The sequence below is a fragment of the Triticum dicoccoides genome, chromosome 7B (assembly GCF_002162155.2).
Source record: "Triticum dicoccoides isolate Atlit2015 ecotype Zavitan chromosome 7B, WEW_v2.0, whole genome shotgun sequence".
NCBI classification, from domain to species: domain Eukaryota; kingdom Viridiplantae; phylum Streptophyta; class Magnoliopsida; order Poales; family Poaceae; genus Triticum; species Triticum dicoccoides.
Window position 1 is genome coordinate 512601802 of NC_041393.1, and position 15903 is coordinate 512617704.

General features: G+C 49.5%; 1 protein-coding gene across 1 annotated transcript; it reads left to right on the forward strand.

Moving 5' to 3' along the window:
- Nucleotides 1-610: 610 nt before the first annotated feature.
- Nucleotides 611-2683, forward strand: LOC119341651 (berberine bridge enzyme-like 8). Its single transcript, XM_037613520.1, has one exon. The coding sequence runs from the start codon at nucleotides 688-690 to the stop codon at nucleotides 2275-2277; it is 1590 nt and encodes a 529-aa protein (XP_037469417.1). The 5' UTR covers nucleotides 611-687; the 3' UTR covers nucleotides 2278-2683.
- Nucleotides 2684-15903: the final 13220 nt, after the last annotated feature.

A 15903-nucleotide genomic window follows, 5' to 3' on the forward strand; every position in this document is an offset into this window, starting at 1 on the left:
GTTGCTGCCGCAATTCGCCCACCTCGGCGCGCAGATCGCCCACCGATCGCTCAATTGCCGGTCTCCACCCTTGGAGTTCGAGAACCACCGGGTGGATCTCGCTGATCTGAGCTGACATAGCGCTGATGGCCGCCGTCAGATCCGCCAGAGCTTTGTTGGTTTCCTCCATGGCTGTTGCCTTGCCGTGGCGAGTCTGGATAATGGAGGGAAATCGGCCTGCCAGTGTTTGGTGGTGGGTGGGAAAGGCTGCTGATACCAAATGTTATGTTCTCGATCTAAGGTTCAGGATATTTCTTCGATTACAGACTGAATTTTAGGATACAAGCTCGGGTTCTAGGGTAGGAGAAAGGGGAATTGGGGGTAGGAGGAAGCCAGCCGCCGCCTGTGTCTTGTTCCAGCCTGCCTCCCTCTCCACGCTCGCAGGTACATATCCCTCTCGATCAGCCAGTGACCCAGCTATGGGCCGGGTACCGCTCACTCCCCTTGCGAGCCCGCGTCGGTCGGCCATGGGCCTCAATCTCCGTCTGGGCCTTGGTCGTAGAAGTAGCAGCGCCTGGTGTAGCTGAAGAAGTAGGAGGGGCCGTAACAGAAGTATGCTAGCAATCAAACATGTCCGAAATGCAGGCATCCAAGGGGGCGAGAGTTGCTCCCAGATAGAGGCAAGGTCGCATACTAGCAGCATCAAACATGTCAAGAACAGAGGCAATCTTGCGGCTCCTCCTGGCCCTTTTCATCCTCCCCTGCAACACATCCATTTCCTCCGCCGCATCCACCGCTGATGCGTTCCTCCACTGCCTCGCCGCCGCCATCCCGCCCAATCTCCTCCACACCCCGCCCTCCCCGTCCTACTCCCCGCTCCTGCTCTCCTCCGTCCGGAACCTCCGCTTCGTCACTCCCGGCACCCCACGGCCTGTTGCGATCGTCGCCGCCGGAGAGGCCTCCCACGCCCAGGCCGCCGTGCGCTGCGGCCGTCTGCACAGCGTCCGCGTCCGCGTGCGCAGCGGCGGCCACGACTACGAGGGCCTCTCCTACCTCTCCCTGGACCCCCGCGAGCCCTTCGCCCTGCTCGACCTCGCCGCGCTCCGCGCCGTCCGCGTCGACCCCGCGCGCGCCGAGGCCTGGGTCGGGTCGGGCGCCACGATCGGCGAGCTCTACTATGCCGTGGCCGCCGCGAGCCGCGCGCTCGCCTTCCCCGCCGGGGTCTGCCCCACCGTCGGCGTCGGCGGCCACCTCTGCGGCGGCGGCTTCGGCACGCTGATGCGCAGGTATGGCCTCGCCGCCGACCACGTCCTTGACGCCGTCCTCGTGGACGCCAGCGAGAGACTCCTGAACAGGACCACCATGGGGGAAGATCTCTTCTGGGCCATCAGGGGTGGCGGCGGCGAGAGCTTCGGCGTCGTGCTGTCCTGGAAGCTCCGGCTCGTGCGTGTGCCGGAGTCGGTCACGGTGTTCACCATCCGTCGGTCAAGAAAACAATTGGCCACCCATCTCATAGCCAAATGGCAAGAAATCGCGCCCGCCCTGCCCCCCGACCTCTACCTACGGGTCGTCGTGCATAACCAGGACGCTCAGTTTCAGTCCCTGTTTCTTGGCCGATGCGACCGCCTCGTCAGTCTCATGCGAGCTCACTTCTCTGATCTTGGAATGGTGCGAGCAGACTGCGAGGAGATCACCTGGATCCAATCCACCATGTACTTCGCGTTCCACTCCAGCTCCAAGCCATTAGAGCTGCTCTTGGACAGGGGTAACAAGCCAGACAGTTATGTGAAAGCTAAGTCTGACTACGTGCAAGTGCCAATCCCATGGCACGTCTGGGAGAGCACATGGACATGGCTGGCGAAGCAGGAAGCCGGGATCCTCATCCTAGATCCCTACGGCGGCAGAATGGGAAGCGTCGCGCCGTCTGCGACGCCTTTCCCTCACCGGAAGGGGAATCTGTACAACCTCCAATACTACTCCTCTTGGTCTGAGAATGGAACAGATGCGTTTGATAAGCATATGGCCTGGGTCAGGGGTCTGTACAAGCAGATGGAGCCATATGTATCCAAGAACCCAAGAACTGGGTATGTGAACTACAGAGACCTGGATCTTGGCAGGAATGAATTGGGCGACAATGTGACCAGCTATGCAAAGGCTAGAGTTTGGGGGGAGAAGTACTTCAAGGGCAATTTTGAGAGGTTGGCAGCAGTCAAGGCCATGGTGGATCCTGATGACTTCTTCAGAAATGAGCAGAGCATCCCACCTCTTCCTGCTGCAAAGGGATGGAACTCCATGTGATTGGAGGTTTGTTTTTCTAAGGACAACTTCAATTTTTTAAAATAAAAAAGGATTTGGGTGTGGCTGTTATTTGGGATGGGTGTCAGATATGTGCTCTTTTAGAAGACTTTTTTTCCGAGTCCAATGAGGATGATTAGATGGTAGTAGTTGTCACAAGTTGATTCTAGCATTGTTTTTAGTGGTGAGATAGATGCATTACTTTGGCAATAGGAAAGTAATAGAGTTTATCCTCTCAGTCCGTACTATATAGGAGTACCCAGTTTACTATGTTCCTGCAGTTTGAAAACTTCGTGTGCTATGTTGAGTTACAAGTTAATGGGTCTAGCACCTGTCGCTAATCTCCAGTCTGTGTGGAGGGGTAGTCTACACTGACAGGCAGATGTTTCTACCAGTCACTGGTTGTGCCCATCAGTTTGAGCTTTTAGAGATTTTTAAGGAAAACATAGTTTAAATAACAGTGCATTCATCACAAATTAGACACAATTACAAGTCAACAAGATACATCCACCATTACAAGTTTTAATAAGTTAACAGTACTTCGCAATACCACAACACATAATTAGCTGATGCAAACTCAAACAATGAATAAGCAGCAGTACTGGACAAACCCTTGATCTCGGCTCGAGGGGGGAATAGAAAGCCATTGCCTATGAAGGTGTACGCCATTTTCTGCCAACCACAATGCTCTAACTCCTTCATTGCACTGCAACCATTAAGTAACAAGTTTACATGAGCTAATCTAGTCATTACACACCTCACCGAAATTTAAATGGAAACCAAAGTAACTTAACCTTTCTTTTGAGCAAAAGAGAGGCCTTCCCCCAAAGCAACTTAACTGGCACAAATCATAAGCATTCCAGACGAGTAGATATCTTGGAGAAACAAGCATTCATGCACCTCTGCTACATAAAGTGAACAATTTTCTGTATGATTAGAAGGTGCAGAGGATGTGGATGCTGAGGCTTATGCCATGAAGTTGTATCAGAAAGTTTTGGTAGTGGACAGTCTGATAATGGACATGGAGGTGGTGATCATGAGTTAGAATCCAATTTGGGTGCTGGAGAAGGAGGAAAGAAAACTTCATGAGGAGCAAAGGTAAAAGATATATCTATGGAGGAAAGGAGATCTAGTGGCAGAACAGATAGTGATCGGAAGGTTATGGGCAAGGCTGTTAATAGAGCGAAGTACAAGAATTTGGAGATAGTTGTGGGTATTATTGTGCTTCCCAACTGTTTTTTAATTCTGTGTAATCTAAGATAGGAGTAAAGATTGGTAATAGTAATGTACAGATAGGCAAAACTGTTGATGCTATTCAGAGACTTAACAAGCTAGTTGTGATCTTTTTATTGCTAGTATGGTTTCCTTTTGATGCTAAAATCCAGAATGGGGAATCAAAGGCAAGAGTAAGAGTGCCTTGACCCCGAGTTTTGTAGAGGTAGAGGAGGTTCTGGTATTGATATAGGAAGAAGTAGAGCTAGAGCTTGATTGTTCTTTGATGTTGTTTATCATGTCTGCCATCTCGAGTGTCCATGTGTGGAACCTCCGAGGTAACCGTCATTCTTGAGGTGTTTCTAAATGGCCTGGTACTCTGAGCTCTGACTACCTTGGCAAACTCCCGGGTACCTAGTTTTAGCGCCTGACCTTTCAAGTTTTTCCCCCGAAACTCCCGGAGTGCCGCCAAGGGCGATTAGGGTTTTGCAGGTGGAACTCGACGGCGCACGCGGGTCTACGGCGTGGCGCACCGGACGTGATCCCAGTGATGGCTTCATCAGCGGGGCATGGCAACGGGAAAGAGCCCCTGTCGCCGGGCGCGGCAAGGGCGAAGCTGGCGGAGGCCCTAGGTAAACTGGATATTACTGAAGAAGAGGCGACAACGCTGGTTCTCGATGACAGAGAGGACGGTCAGCCGGAGAAGTGGATGATAGCGGGGAGAGTTCTGCACCGATGCGTTCTGCACATACAGACGATCATCAGCGCACTTCGTCCGGCATGGGGCAACCCCAAAGGTCTGAACTTCAGATCGGTAGGGGAAAACACGTTCGTGGCTGAGTTCGCGAGCAAGAGAGATCGAGATCGAGTTTGGGAAGGATCGCCTTGGCATGTAAGTAAAAACGTCGTCGTCTTGCCGGAGTTTGATGAGTGCATGCGGCCTTCTGAACTGAGTTTTACCAAGCTTCATATGTGGGCAAGGGTTATCAATTTGCCCTTCAATCTTCGGGGAGAGAAGTGGTGTGCTGCAATAGCGAATCAGATTGACAAGCATGCATCTGGGGTGCAGTTTGATCATATTAATGGCTACCTTAGAGCTAGAGTTTCAGTTGATGTGGACAAACCATTGAGGCGCTGGATCTTGATTGAGTCAGCGCGGCGGAAACAGACGGATTTGTATGACATCCAATATGAGAATATTCCGCACTTCTGTTTCTCATGTGGAAGGTTGGGCCACTCAGATCTGCATTGTCTGACTCCGGGCACTCGAGATGCCAATCGGGATCTCCCCTTTGGAAGAGGGCTGCGGGCACCGGAGGATCGCAGGGCACAGAGTGCTAGTGAGAACTCGTCTCGGGAACAATCGAACAGCCAAAAGAATAAAGCAGAGACAAGAGGTTCGAAAAATGCAGCTAAGAAAGGAGCTGAAGTTAACTCTCCGGCCAAGAACAAAAACCTGAATAAGCGCAAGGGAGGGCCGCAGGAGAAGAAGCCAGAGTACAGAAGGGTCATACCCTTGCTGATGGAAAAGGCACACAACCCAGAGGAAGGCCAAAAGGGTGATGTAGAGGTGCGATCGGACTCCTCTGAGAAAATTGGTGAAGATGGGAGGCTGCTAAAAAAGAAGAAACCTACCCCGGTGAATTCCGGTGAGACGGCAGAGGCTGCGGTGCAGCCCTGCCAGGCTCAATGAATTGCCTCAGCTGGAACTGTCGCGGGCTTGGGAACCCAGCGACAGTTCGCGAGCTTCGCAGTGTGGTGAAGCAAGAAGGGCCCGGTCTTTTATTTCTGATGGAGACTAAAATTGCGGCGAAGAGGGTACAAAGTCTGCAAAATCTTCTGGGATTTGCGGGCTATTTTGAAGTTGATAGCGATGGTTTAAGTGGGGGCATTGGTCTATTCTGGACAAATGATGTTCAGGTGGATCTTCAGAGTTTCAGTTCGGGGCACATAGACGTGATGGTGCAGAATAATAATTTGCACCGGAATAAATGGAGATTTACAGGTTTTTATGGGGCCCCTCATGTTTCGGACAGACACCACAGTTGGAGATGTTTGCAGACTTTGTTTTCTATCCAACACCAGGCGTGGTATGTGTAGGGGATTTTAATGAAACATTGTATGCCGCGGAACATTTTTCGCTGGCTGCCCGGCCTGAATGGCAAATGCGTGCGTTCCGTGAGGCAGCTGATGATTGCTTGTTCCAAGACATGGGATGATCTGGAACAGAGTACACGTGGGACAATGGTCAAACGGGTGGTGATAATGTTAGGGCACGACTTGATAGAGCGTTCGGGAACCCAGCATTGATTCAGACATTTGGGCACTCAAAAGTTTGGCACATAAGTACTACGGACTCCGACCACTGCTTGGTCCTGGTCCAACTACGTACGGATGTGGCCGAAAGGAGAAGAAGAGGGAAGCAGTTTCGCTATAAAGATGTATGGTAGACTCATGCAGATTACGATAGTGTTGTCTTGAATAACTGGCAAAAAGGAGCTGGTCTGCAGGGTCTGACGGGAGTAATCAGCGCGCTTAACAACATGCAGAGCTCACTATCCACATGGGGCGCGCGTGAATTCGGCAGCTTGACGGCGAAGGTGAGGAAACTCTGACAGAGCTTGAACAAGCTTAGAAGTCGTGCGGGCAGACGTGGGCCAACTGATGAAGAGAGATCCATCGTCAAGCAGCTACATGAGGCACTTCATCAGGAGGAAATATGGATGCGCCAGAGGTCCAGAGTACCTTACTTGCGCGAGGGAGACAGGAACACAATTTTTTTTCACGCACAGGCTGCTCAACGCAGAAGGATGAACAAAATTGAGGGACTTGTGCGAGCTGATGGGTCGGTATGCCAATCCTGGGAAGATGACCATGAGGAGGTGCAACAGTTCTATACAACATTGTACACGTCTCAAGGAGTCCGACCCCTGGATGGACTGTTGGATCTAGTTCCACCTAGGGTGACAGCACCTATGAACGCACACCTAGATAAGCCTTTTATGGCAGAAGAGGTGAGGGTGGCGCTGTTTCAAATGGCCCCATCAAAAGCACCCGGCGTGGACGGCTTTACTGCGGGTTTTTTTTCAGAGGCATTGGCAATTAATCAAAGATGATATAATCCTGGCAGTGTTAGGGTTTTTGAATGGAGGCAATCTTCCAGAAGGTATGAATGATACATCCATTACCCTCATTCCAAAGGTTTGGCACCCACAAAGAATAACCCAATATAGACCTATCTCTCTTTGTTCTGTTCTGTACAAGATTGCAGCAAAATGTATTGTTAATAGGATGAGAGATTTTCTTGACGATATTGTAAGTGAGGAGCAAAGTGTGTTTGTGCCTGGGCGCCTCATTACAGATAATGTTCTTATTGCTCATGAGAGTATCCATGCAATGAAGAAAAGGAGGAAAGGAAAGAATTGGGTATGTGATGTTAAGTTGGACATGATGAAAGCTTATGATCGTGTCGAATGGCACTACCTACACGCGATTATGACAAAGTTGGGCTTCAGCTCGACCTTTATCCGACTGATTATGAAGTGTGTAACATCAGTGCGGTTCGCAGTACGAGTGAACGGGGAGTTGTTGCCTTTTTTCACCCCTTCAAGGGGATTCAGGCAAGGATGCCCTATGTCACCCTATTTATTCCTATTGTGTGCTGAGGGTTTCACTGAACAGATTTGGTGGAGCTTATGTAGACAAGGGGATTCGAGTGTGCACCCAGTCACCGTGGATTAATCATCTACTGTTTGCAGATGACAGTCCCACTTTTATGAAAGCTAAGCTGGAGAGTGCTGAGCAGCTAAATAACATTCTCAGGATTTATGGCGAGTGTTCGGGACAATGTGTTAACAAGGAGAAGAGCTCCATATTTTTCAGTCCAAACACGCCAAGTACAGTACGAACCATTGTGAAAACTGCGATGGGTATTTCAGTTGAGGCTTTCATTGAAAGATACTTGGGCCTCCCCACAACAGTTGGACAAATTACCTCAGACACCTTTGATTTTGTTGGAGAACGGGTTAGATCAAAGCTGAATGGAGGTACAGAGAGATTGGTGTCTTGCGCGGCGAGGGAAGTGCTCATCAAGGCAAGGGCACAGGCGGTGCCAACCTACACTATGAGTTGTTTTAAACTCACGAAAAAAGTGTACAAAAACATTTCCTCACCGATGGCAAAGTTCTGGTGGAGCAGTTCCGTTGACCGAAGATCTCTACACTGGATAGACTGGAAGTCTTTGTTGCTTCCAAAAATCAGAGGAGGTATGGGATTTCATGATTTGGAGTGCTTCAATGTGGCGCTGTTAGGGAAACATGGCTGGAGGCTTATCACCAGCCCGAATTCATTATGTTCACGGGTGTTGAAAGGTCGTTATTTCCCTAACATAGACTTTATGCATGCCACTGTTCTCGGTAACACTTCGGCTACCTGGCGAGCGATCGTCGCGGGAAGGGGGGCACTGGACATTGGCCTGATACGACGGATCGGCGATGGTACATCCACGCGTGTGTGGCAGGACGAATGGTTACCAGGCAAGCTGACGCTGCGGCCTGATGCGCAGATCGGTACATCACATATACATCTTGTGTCCTGATCGATGATGTGAACTGGTCGTGGAAAGCTGATCTTGTTCGAGAAAACTTTCTACCACCGGATGCTGATACTATCCTGAATATTCCACTCAGAAATGGAGGTGGGGATGATTATTGGGCTTGGGACCATGAGAGATCGGGCTCCTATACTGTCAAGTCAGCGTATCGTGCGCTAATGACTCATAACGAGCATTTAGCTCTAGAGGAAGGGGCGATTACAGAATCTTCAGAGAAGAATAAACAGTTATGGACCTGTCTGTGGAAGCTCAAAGTTCTACCTAAGGTGCGTGTGTTTTTGTGGAGGGTCCTCCGTGTCATCCTTCCAGTGGAAAAAACACTACAACACAGACATATTGCAACCTTGGCAAGATGCAAGGTGTGCATGGGCGCAGATGAAGATATGATGCATGCTTTGATCAAGTGTTCACATGCTCAATCTTTCTGGACAGAAGCAAGAGAATGGCTACATATCAAGCTACCGGAGCTACACCCTCTGACTTGGTGTAGGGATATTCTTTGCGACTCTAGGTTCTTAGAGAGTGACCGGGCAAAAATTATTACGGTCATGTGGGCTATTTGGACCTCACGCAACAACATAACGCATGACAAAGCAAGTATGAGCCCGGCGCAATCACTCAAACGTATAAGAGAAAATCTCTCCTTGTTGGAATTACCTTTGGAACAGACGAAGGTTCTACCTGGCTATGGTTGGAAGCCACCGGATCAAGGCTGGACGAAGATAAACACATATGCTAGTGTCTCAGCGCTTGAACATAGAAGTGGAGCTGGAGGAGTGGCACGGACTTCCTCGACCTTCTTGGCTGCCTGGAGTAAGCCCTACACCCACATCACGGACCCGTTGATTGCCGAGGCGTCTGCTCTTCGAGATAGGGTGTTATTCGCACAGCTTCGTGGCTTTTCGCAAGTGCTCATGGAAACAGACTGTCTAGAACTGGTTCAGCTATGGCACTCGCGACGGTTTTCGCGCTCCATTGTAGCGCCACTTTTATTAGAAATAGAAGAGCTAGCCTTATCTTTTCTTTCTTTTGATGTTCAACATGTACTGAGAAACTCCAATATGTCGGCCCACTTGTGTGCTAAGCATGCTTGCACCTTGGGGATCACCGACTGCTGGATGGACTCCCCTCCTGGCTTCCTCATGACCAGCTTTTTGGCTGATCGTGCGGGAACAGATAATAGTTGAATAAAGCTCGAAGTTTCCCGCAAAAAAAAGACCTTTCAAGTTTTTCTTGAAACAGGTTTTCACCCTGCTTTACGTATAAAGCACAAACGTCCACCGATACATGTGGTGGAGAGGAAATTGATCTTTTGCCCCGCTTTTCTTCCCACTTTGATCATTTCCCCCCCCCCCTCGAGAATGACGGGTGGGGCCGGGGCCACTTGCCATTGAGACAGGCATGGGGCAAATCATCAAACCCCAAGTAAAGTGGGGCAAAAGATCTTGCCACACGACCGAGGACGGCGATGAAGCGGGCACGTCTAAAGGATAGGAGACCAATGAATCCACTCAACCAGAGTCGAAGAAGCATCACGCCAGGATGAAAGAACGCCCAAAGACGTTGATACGCTGCAAACAGAAGGTACCTGAGTTCCCTGACAATGCCCTCAAGAGGGTAACGGTGCAAAGCGTCACCACCACCGAGCCTAAAATGATGAACTAAAGTTTTCACCTGGAACCCTAACTCCGAGAGGAACACAAAATGACAACCCCAAGAGGCAAGTGACACCCGTAGGCATCACCATCGTTGGTGCCAAAGCTCAGAGCCTTTGCTTGGATCCTCGTCACTACCACCTTGAAAGTGCAATCAGGCCCTTAATCATATTTGATGTTATTGATAAAATAAAAATAAGGGACTAATCATGATTGTCAAGTATATCACATGTTTTAGTCACCGTGGAATTATATGTGTGTGCAACCTGGACCACATACTTCTGTATTGCTAGAGAACGAAGAAACAAAGATATGAAGCATAGGCTTTTTCGGTTTGTTCTTGAGTATAGGGATCCCGCATTATTAAAAAGGAATCGTTCATTGTGGTTACCCCTGAAAAGTTTGTGAAGGTTTGGAGACTACCTCACGGTCTACCACTAGTGTTTGAGAAACACCTTTGAGGTGTTGTCTCAAGGGAAGAAATAGGGCGAGCCTTCATGGTGTTGATGTGCATTTGTGGTAACATCCGCCCCTCCCAACGGCGATTAGCTTCCTTCTAAGGAAGTGAACATCGACATACATCCTTGTCTAGGGAGATGCAGTTATTCCTAATCCTAACTCTTCACTTGTGGTTATTTGTCTCTTAATCTTTACTTACATCTCATTGTGCTTGCTTATGTTGCTACTTTGTTGTAGTTGAATATATTGCTTAGCACTAGATTCAACCTTACAATTATTTCATATTCCGCATTGTTGCCAAAAATTGCTAAGTAAGAATTAAAATTTATATTTTACCTATTAACCACTCCCCCCTCTAGGTCTATCTCGATCCTTTCACACACCTGAGGAACCATTGAACTCGACCCAACCCGAGGGAGGGCACGCCTTGCCGGCACGAGACCTACATATCCATATCATGGAGTCGTAAACGTTAAAGTCGTGAGGACACCAGGATCACCCACCACACCTCCCCTTTCTATAGGCGCCATCCCCGCTGACACGCTACTCGCCATAGAATCGGCACAACCTCACTATCAAGGCCCACCACCCTAGCACCCAAGGTCGACCCACCGTCGACACTAGAAGCACATGTTGTCCGATAATTAGGCACCTAGACACGAGTAACACCGGAGCGGAACCACCTCGGTCAAGACCAGGCATTCCGGATACTGACCCATGCACACATACACCCGGTCACAGGTGCCATGTTCTACCTGGATCCAACCCTACTAGGCAAGGAATGGGGAACACACGGGACAACCAACACCATGGAATGGTGCGAGACTAGGGGTCAATCCAACATATAAGTTTATTATAAGCATAGTGGATGAACATTTGTTAGTAGGTCTATTTGAGCATCTCAGATTCTAGACCAAACATCCTTTAAAATTTCTCCATCCTCTTGATTAAAGTGGAGAACTTCCAGCTTAGGGAAGTAGTGAAAAATGAAGAACTAGCCATGATAACAAGGTAAAACAAAAGTAATTACTTGTTGTAATAAAATTACTTTTATGTTCTCTTGGGGTTTTTGGAAAGTAGAAAATCAAGATAAGAACTAATAAAAAGTTACTAAGCAAGGTAGATAACAAGAAAGTAAAGTAAAGAAGTGTGGGACCTTGGTGATAGAAAATATCTCCCCGTTAATGGCGTCAGGAAAAATACTTGCTTCCTCTAATCTAGTAAGGTGTTGGGCCAACAGAGGTTTGTAGGAAGCAGCAAATTCCCTAAAGTGGATAACCTTAAGGTTTATCGAACTAGTGGGATTATTTGGTTACAATCAATGATCATCACATCCACACATTGTCGGAGTCTAGGATCTGCGTCTAAGAAACTTCTCCAAGAACTAGGGTTCAAACTCTGGGGGCTTTGCTCGCCGACCTAAGACATGAAGACAACTACAGAGGGACTGCGACGGGAACACTGGCTCTCACCGGACATGAAGGGGACGCGCGAGCTACCCAGGTTCGGGCCACCGTGTTGGTGTAATACCCTACTCCTGCCTGTGTTGGATTGCTCTATAATGGAGAGCTTGTGGCTCGAGGTACCCAAGAGGTGGGGAGAATGGCTCTCTCCCCTTACGTGGAGGCGACTCTGCCCCTTTTGTAGTGCCTTAGTCCTCTTCCCCTAAAATATGAGCAGGAAAGGGTGCCCACAGTGTTGCAATTCAAAGGGGGATAGGCGCCCATGCTTCTCCTGACTAAAGGCGGTCTCCGCCTGATAAAGTAGTCTTCATGATGTGCGGGTGGGCTCAGCGATGACCTCTGCCCTGGCGTGCCGATCCGTCCTGATTTTCTTTGACCAAAGAGGAAATGCTTTGGGACTTGCTTTGGGGGAGACAGACGTTGCTGCTCCCTTATCACCAGAATGGAAACTGGCCTTGGTCACGCCCTGTCGTCCTTATCCTGACAGCGGGATGTCATCCACATGATGGGCGCGGAGCCCCGTGGCTGGCAATGTACGTTCTGCATCGTGAGGTGGCCTCGTGAGGGAAGCCTCGTGAGGCAACCCGGTACTTGGTGGCCTCGGCAGTGCTCCTGACGACAAGGGGCCTCGCGAGGCATGCCCGTTGCGAGGCGGATCCCTGCGGAGCGGACGAGGCAGGGGCCACCTGTCGTGGGCCGGCCCAAGTGTCGTCCTTTGGGCCAGAGTCAGGCAAGCCGTGGTACCCTGGTTCCCACTGGACCGACAGTAGCCCCGGGCTCACGACATGCACATTCCGCCTGTTGGGGGCGAAGCGGTGCGGGGGCCATCTAGCTGTCGGGCTTAGAGGCGACGTGTGGCGGCTTTTACGGGGCGTGACACCACCACTCCCCACAATGCCTCGATAACTGCCGTCCTGGGGATAAAGCATGCACCGCAGGGCTCATGCACATCATTGCCCCGTCTCCATCCCGCCCTTTGTCTTGCTCATGAGCGCTTCCTTGTTCCTATTCCTCCAACTCCCAATCTCATCCGCCGCCATGGCTCCCGGCAAGAAGCTTGCGACTGCCGAGGCCTCCTCCAGCAAGAGCGCCCCGACGGCGGAGCTCAGTCCGGCCTTGCTGTCGTCCACCATCACCATCGAGAACAGGCTGGCCAGGGTTCGCCCCTTATTGGCCAACGCGTACCACGATGGAGGCGCCACCAAGATCTGGCCAAGTTCGCACGTGTAGCGCAACCTCGGGTCCATGGTGGTCCCTGTCTTCCTCGACGCGCTCTTCGCCGGGTTGGTGTCACCCTTCTCTGACTTTCTCCTCGCCATCCTTGAGCACTACAAGATTTGCCTCCATCTCCAACCCAACTCCATCCTCATCCTCTCTCTCTTCATGCACTTCTGCGAGGCCCTCTTGGGAGTGATGTCGTCCATGGCGCTCTTCCGAACTTTCTATAGCCTGCGGGTCTTCTCCTCGGGAAACCACCGCTCGGGGTGTGCCTCCTTCCGCATCGACGACGAGATGCGCAAGATCTTCATCGACATGAAGATCTTGAAGGTGGAGAATCTCAGGTCGCATTGATTTCATTTTGATGCCCTGCGGACTAGCCCTCTCCTGGCGGTCACGACTGAGCTGGCCGAGAAGATTCCTCGTTGGGAACACAAGAAGCTCGGGGACGCTGCCCTGAGGCCGATCTTGACGAGGCTGGCGGATCCATGGAGACCGGGCTTACGGCGAGCATGGTCGCCCAAGAATTTCTCACCCATCGCATCACGCCCCTGCAGAAACGCTCACACTCGGTGTGGGAGATCACGGGAGCCGATGACCGGGCCGGCTGGCATAGGAGCACCTCTCGGCCAAAGCAGTGGCTGAAGCCTGGGAAGTTTTATTTTCAGGGAAGGCGGAGGAGGTGCCCTACGGCACGCGCCTGCTGTAGAGCCTGTCCAACATGGTTGAGCCCGTCGCGCGATGCCTAGTTCGATTAGAGGGGTCTGATCCAGACAGATCTTGAGGGGCCCGAGGAGCTCCTCGAGGATTCCTTGGAGACAGAGGCCTCCGGCTCAGGGGAGGAGAGCAACAAGGCACTACTAGGGAAAACCCTAGTAGTATCACGGGTTTCGAGGCTATCAGCAGCACGGGCAGTCGCATTACTACTACGACGCTACAACTAACTGTTAGTAGTAGCGTGGTCCGCACCCGTGCTACTACTGTTGACTATATCAGCATCGCTTTTTTGGAACGCGCTACTATTAATTAGCTGTAGCGGTTTTCTAGCCCCTCGCTACTGCTATAGCTTTCATCATCCCCCCCCCCCGCCGCTTCCTACCCCGTTTCAGTTTTAATAAACCGCAATTTCTAGATACTAGGTACTACTAGATATCAATTTCATAAAGCATTATAGGTACTAGATAGTACTCCCTCCGTTCCACATTACTCGTAACAATTTCATATATAGTCAACATGCATCCTCAAGAAGTACTAGGTGATATCGACGACGATCATCATATGTAGTTCTAGATGATATCGGCGACGGTCATCATATGAGTTCTAGATGATATCGACGATGATTATTATATGTAGTTCCAGATGATATAGCCACACACACACATATGTAGTTCTAGATGATATCGACGACGATCATCATCCTCAAGCCTGGGCGGTGGGTGTTCCTGATAGTAATTAGGATGGCCTGTCCAACACGAAGATTCTTGCCAACGAGGAATCTCTTCCACCCAACCGAGTTTAAGTGTGTGCGACCGTCCGTGTCCATGCGGTAAGTACAGGTTGTGACGGAGCCCCTTGCGGTAAGGCGTAGTCCAGCTGAGCCTTCTTCATCAGACTCGATACCACAACTCACAGATAGGCTCTTTGCCAATTTCTGAATAAGAAAAACATATCAATTAACAAATAGCCTCGCACATACTCTTGCAAATATATATCTATTAAGTATACATTTCTACACTATCAAAAGACAGAGTACTACACATTTGTACTAAGCATGAATTCTACTAATAAGTATATATGGATTATCTACACTATTAATAGTTCCTTAGATTCTACACTAATAAGCATGTGATCGGACTCTACACTAAAGCATATCATCGACTAGATTCCACACAGTATATCACTGGACTCTACACTAAGCATATCATCGGATAATTTGCATTTGTAAGTATAACATACCATATCATGTCGATCGACCATGGTACTTGTCAGGCGGGTCATGAATGGCACCCCGACAAAGTCATGACGTGGCGGAATTATGTCCCATAGGTTGCACACCTCCTCGCTCAGCCTCATTCTTTGAGCTACGGTGGCTTCATGAAGTGGGTCCTCATCATCTTCATCGAGTGGGTCCTCATTATCTTCATCATCTTCATCATATTCGTCATCTTCATTATCTTCTACCAGGTTGATATAAATGACATCCAGCTTGGGTCTTTCTGCTCTGAAGGAGAAACAGATCAACTCACCACCAGTAAGACGCATGCGGGCGAGGAAACAGGCCCATCCATCTCCTCCAATCTACGACATATTGCGTCCTTTCTCGACCTCCATAGTGTACGGCCCCCCAGGAGCCTCAAATGTCACAGTGTCTCCTGTCAGCTTGTTGAATTTCAACCTCACATTGCATGGGACGATCTGTGTAAAAAAAGCAAAATGACACAATGCAGTAATCCCAACACTAAAAATAAAATAGTTGTTACATTTCATATAATTTCTTACCGCCGCATGACGAAAACTTGGCCGGAAGTAGATGCCGAACAGTTTGCCAGTTGCAAGGCTGCTGGCGCACCGTGACTTGCACAGTCGACATGGTGGTGGTGGTGGTGGCGCCATTTCCCTAAAGCAATATGAGCAAAGGATTAACGATCCACTTCACAGGAAAGAAAAACAGTAGCATGTGATATTTTTGGTTCTTCTTCAGTTATATTTTCATAGCTTACTAACACCTTCTATAATAGAATCAACAGCTAGCAGGCAAATGCCAAATCTTCCGCGAGAAGCAATTTGATTCTTCTTCCGCGAGAAGCAATTTGATGGACAATTATAATCCTAAGATCTAGCTAGGTGGTGCCAAATCTTCAAAGCTATCAACTAGCGTACTAAATCAACTAAATCAAAATGTTCTATAAATCAACTAGCCTACTAAATCAACTTGCCTACTAAATCACCTAAATCAACTTGCCTACTAAATCAACTAAATCAAAATGTTGTATAAATCAACTAAATCAAC

Bases quoted from the DNA above. Each gene is read 5' to 3' on its own strand.
- LOC119341651 (XM_037613520.1), top strand. From the start codon at position 688: ATGTCAAGAACAGAGGCAATCTTGCGGCTCCTCCTGGCCCTTTTCATC.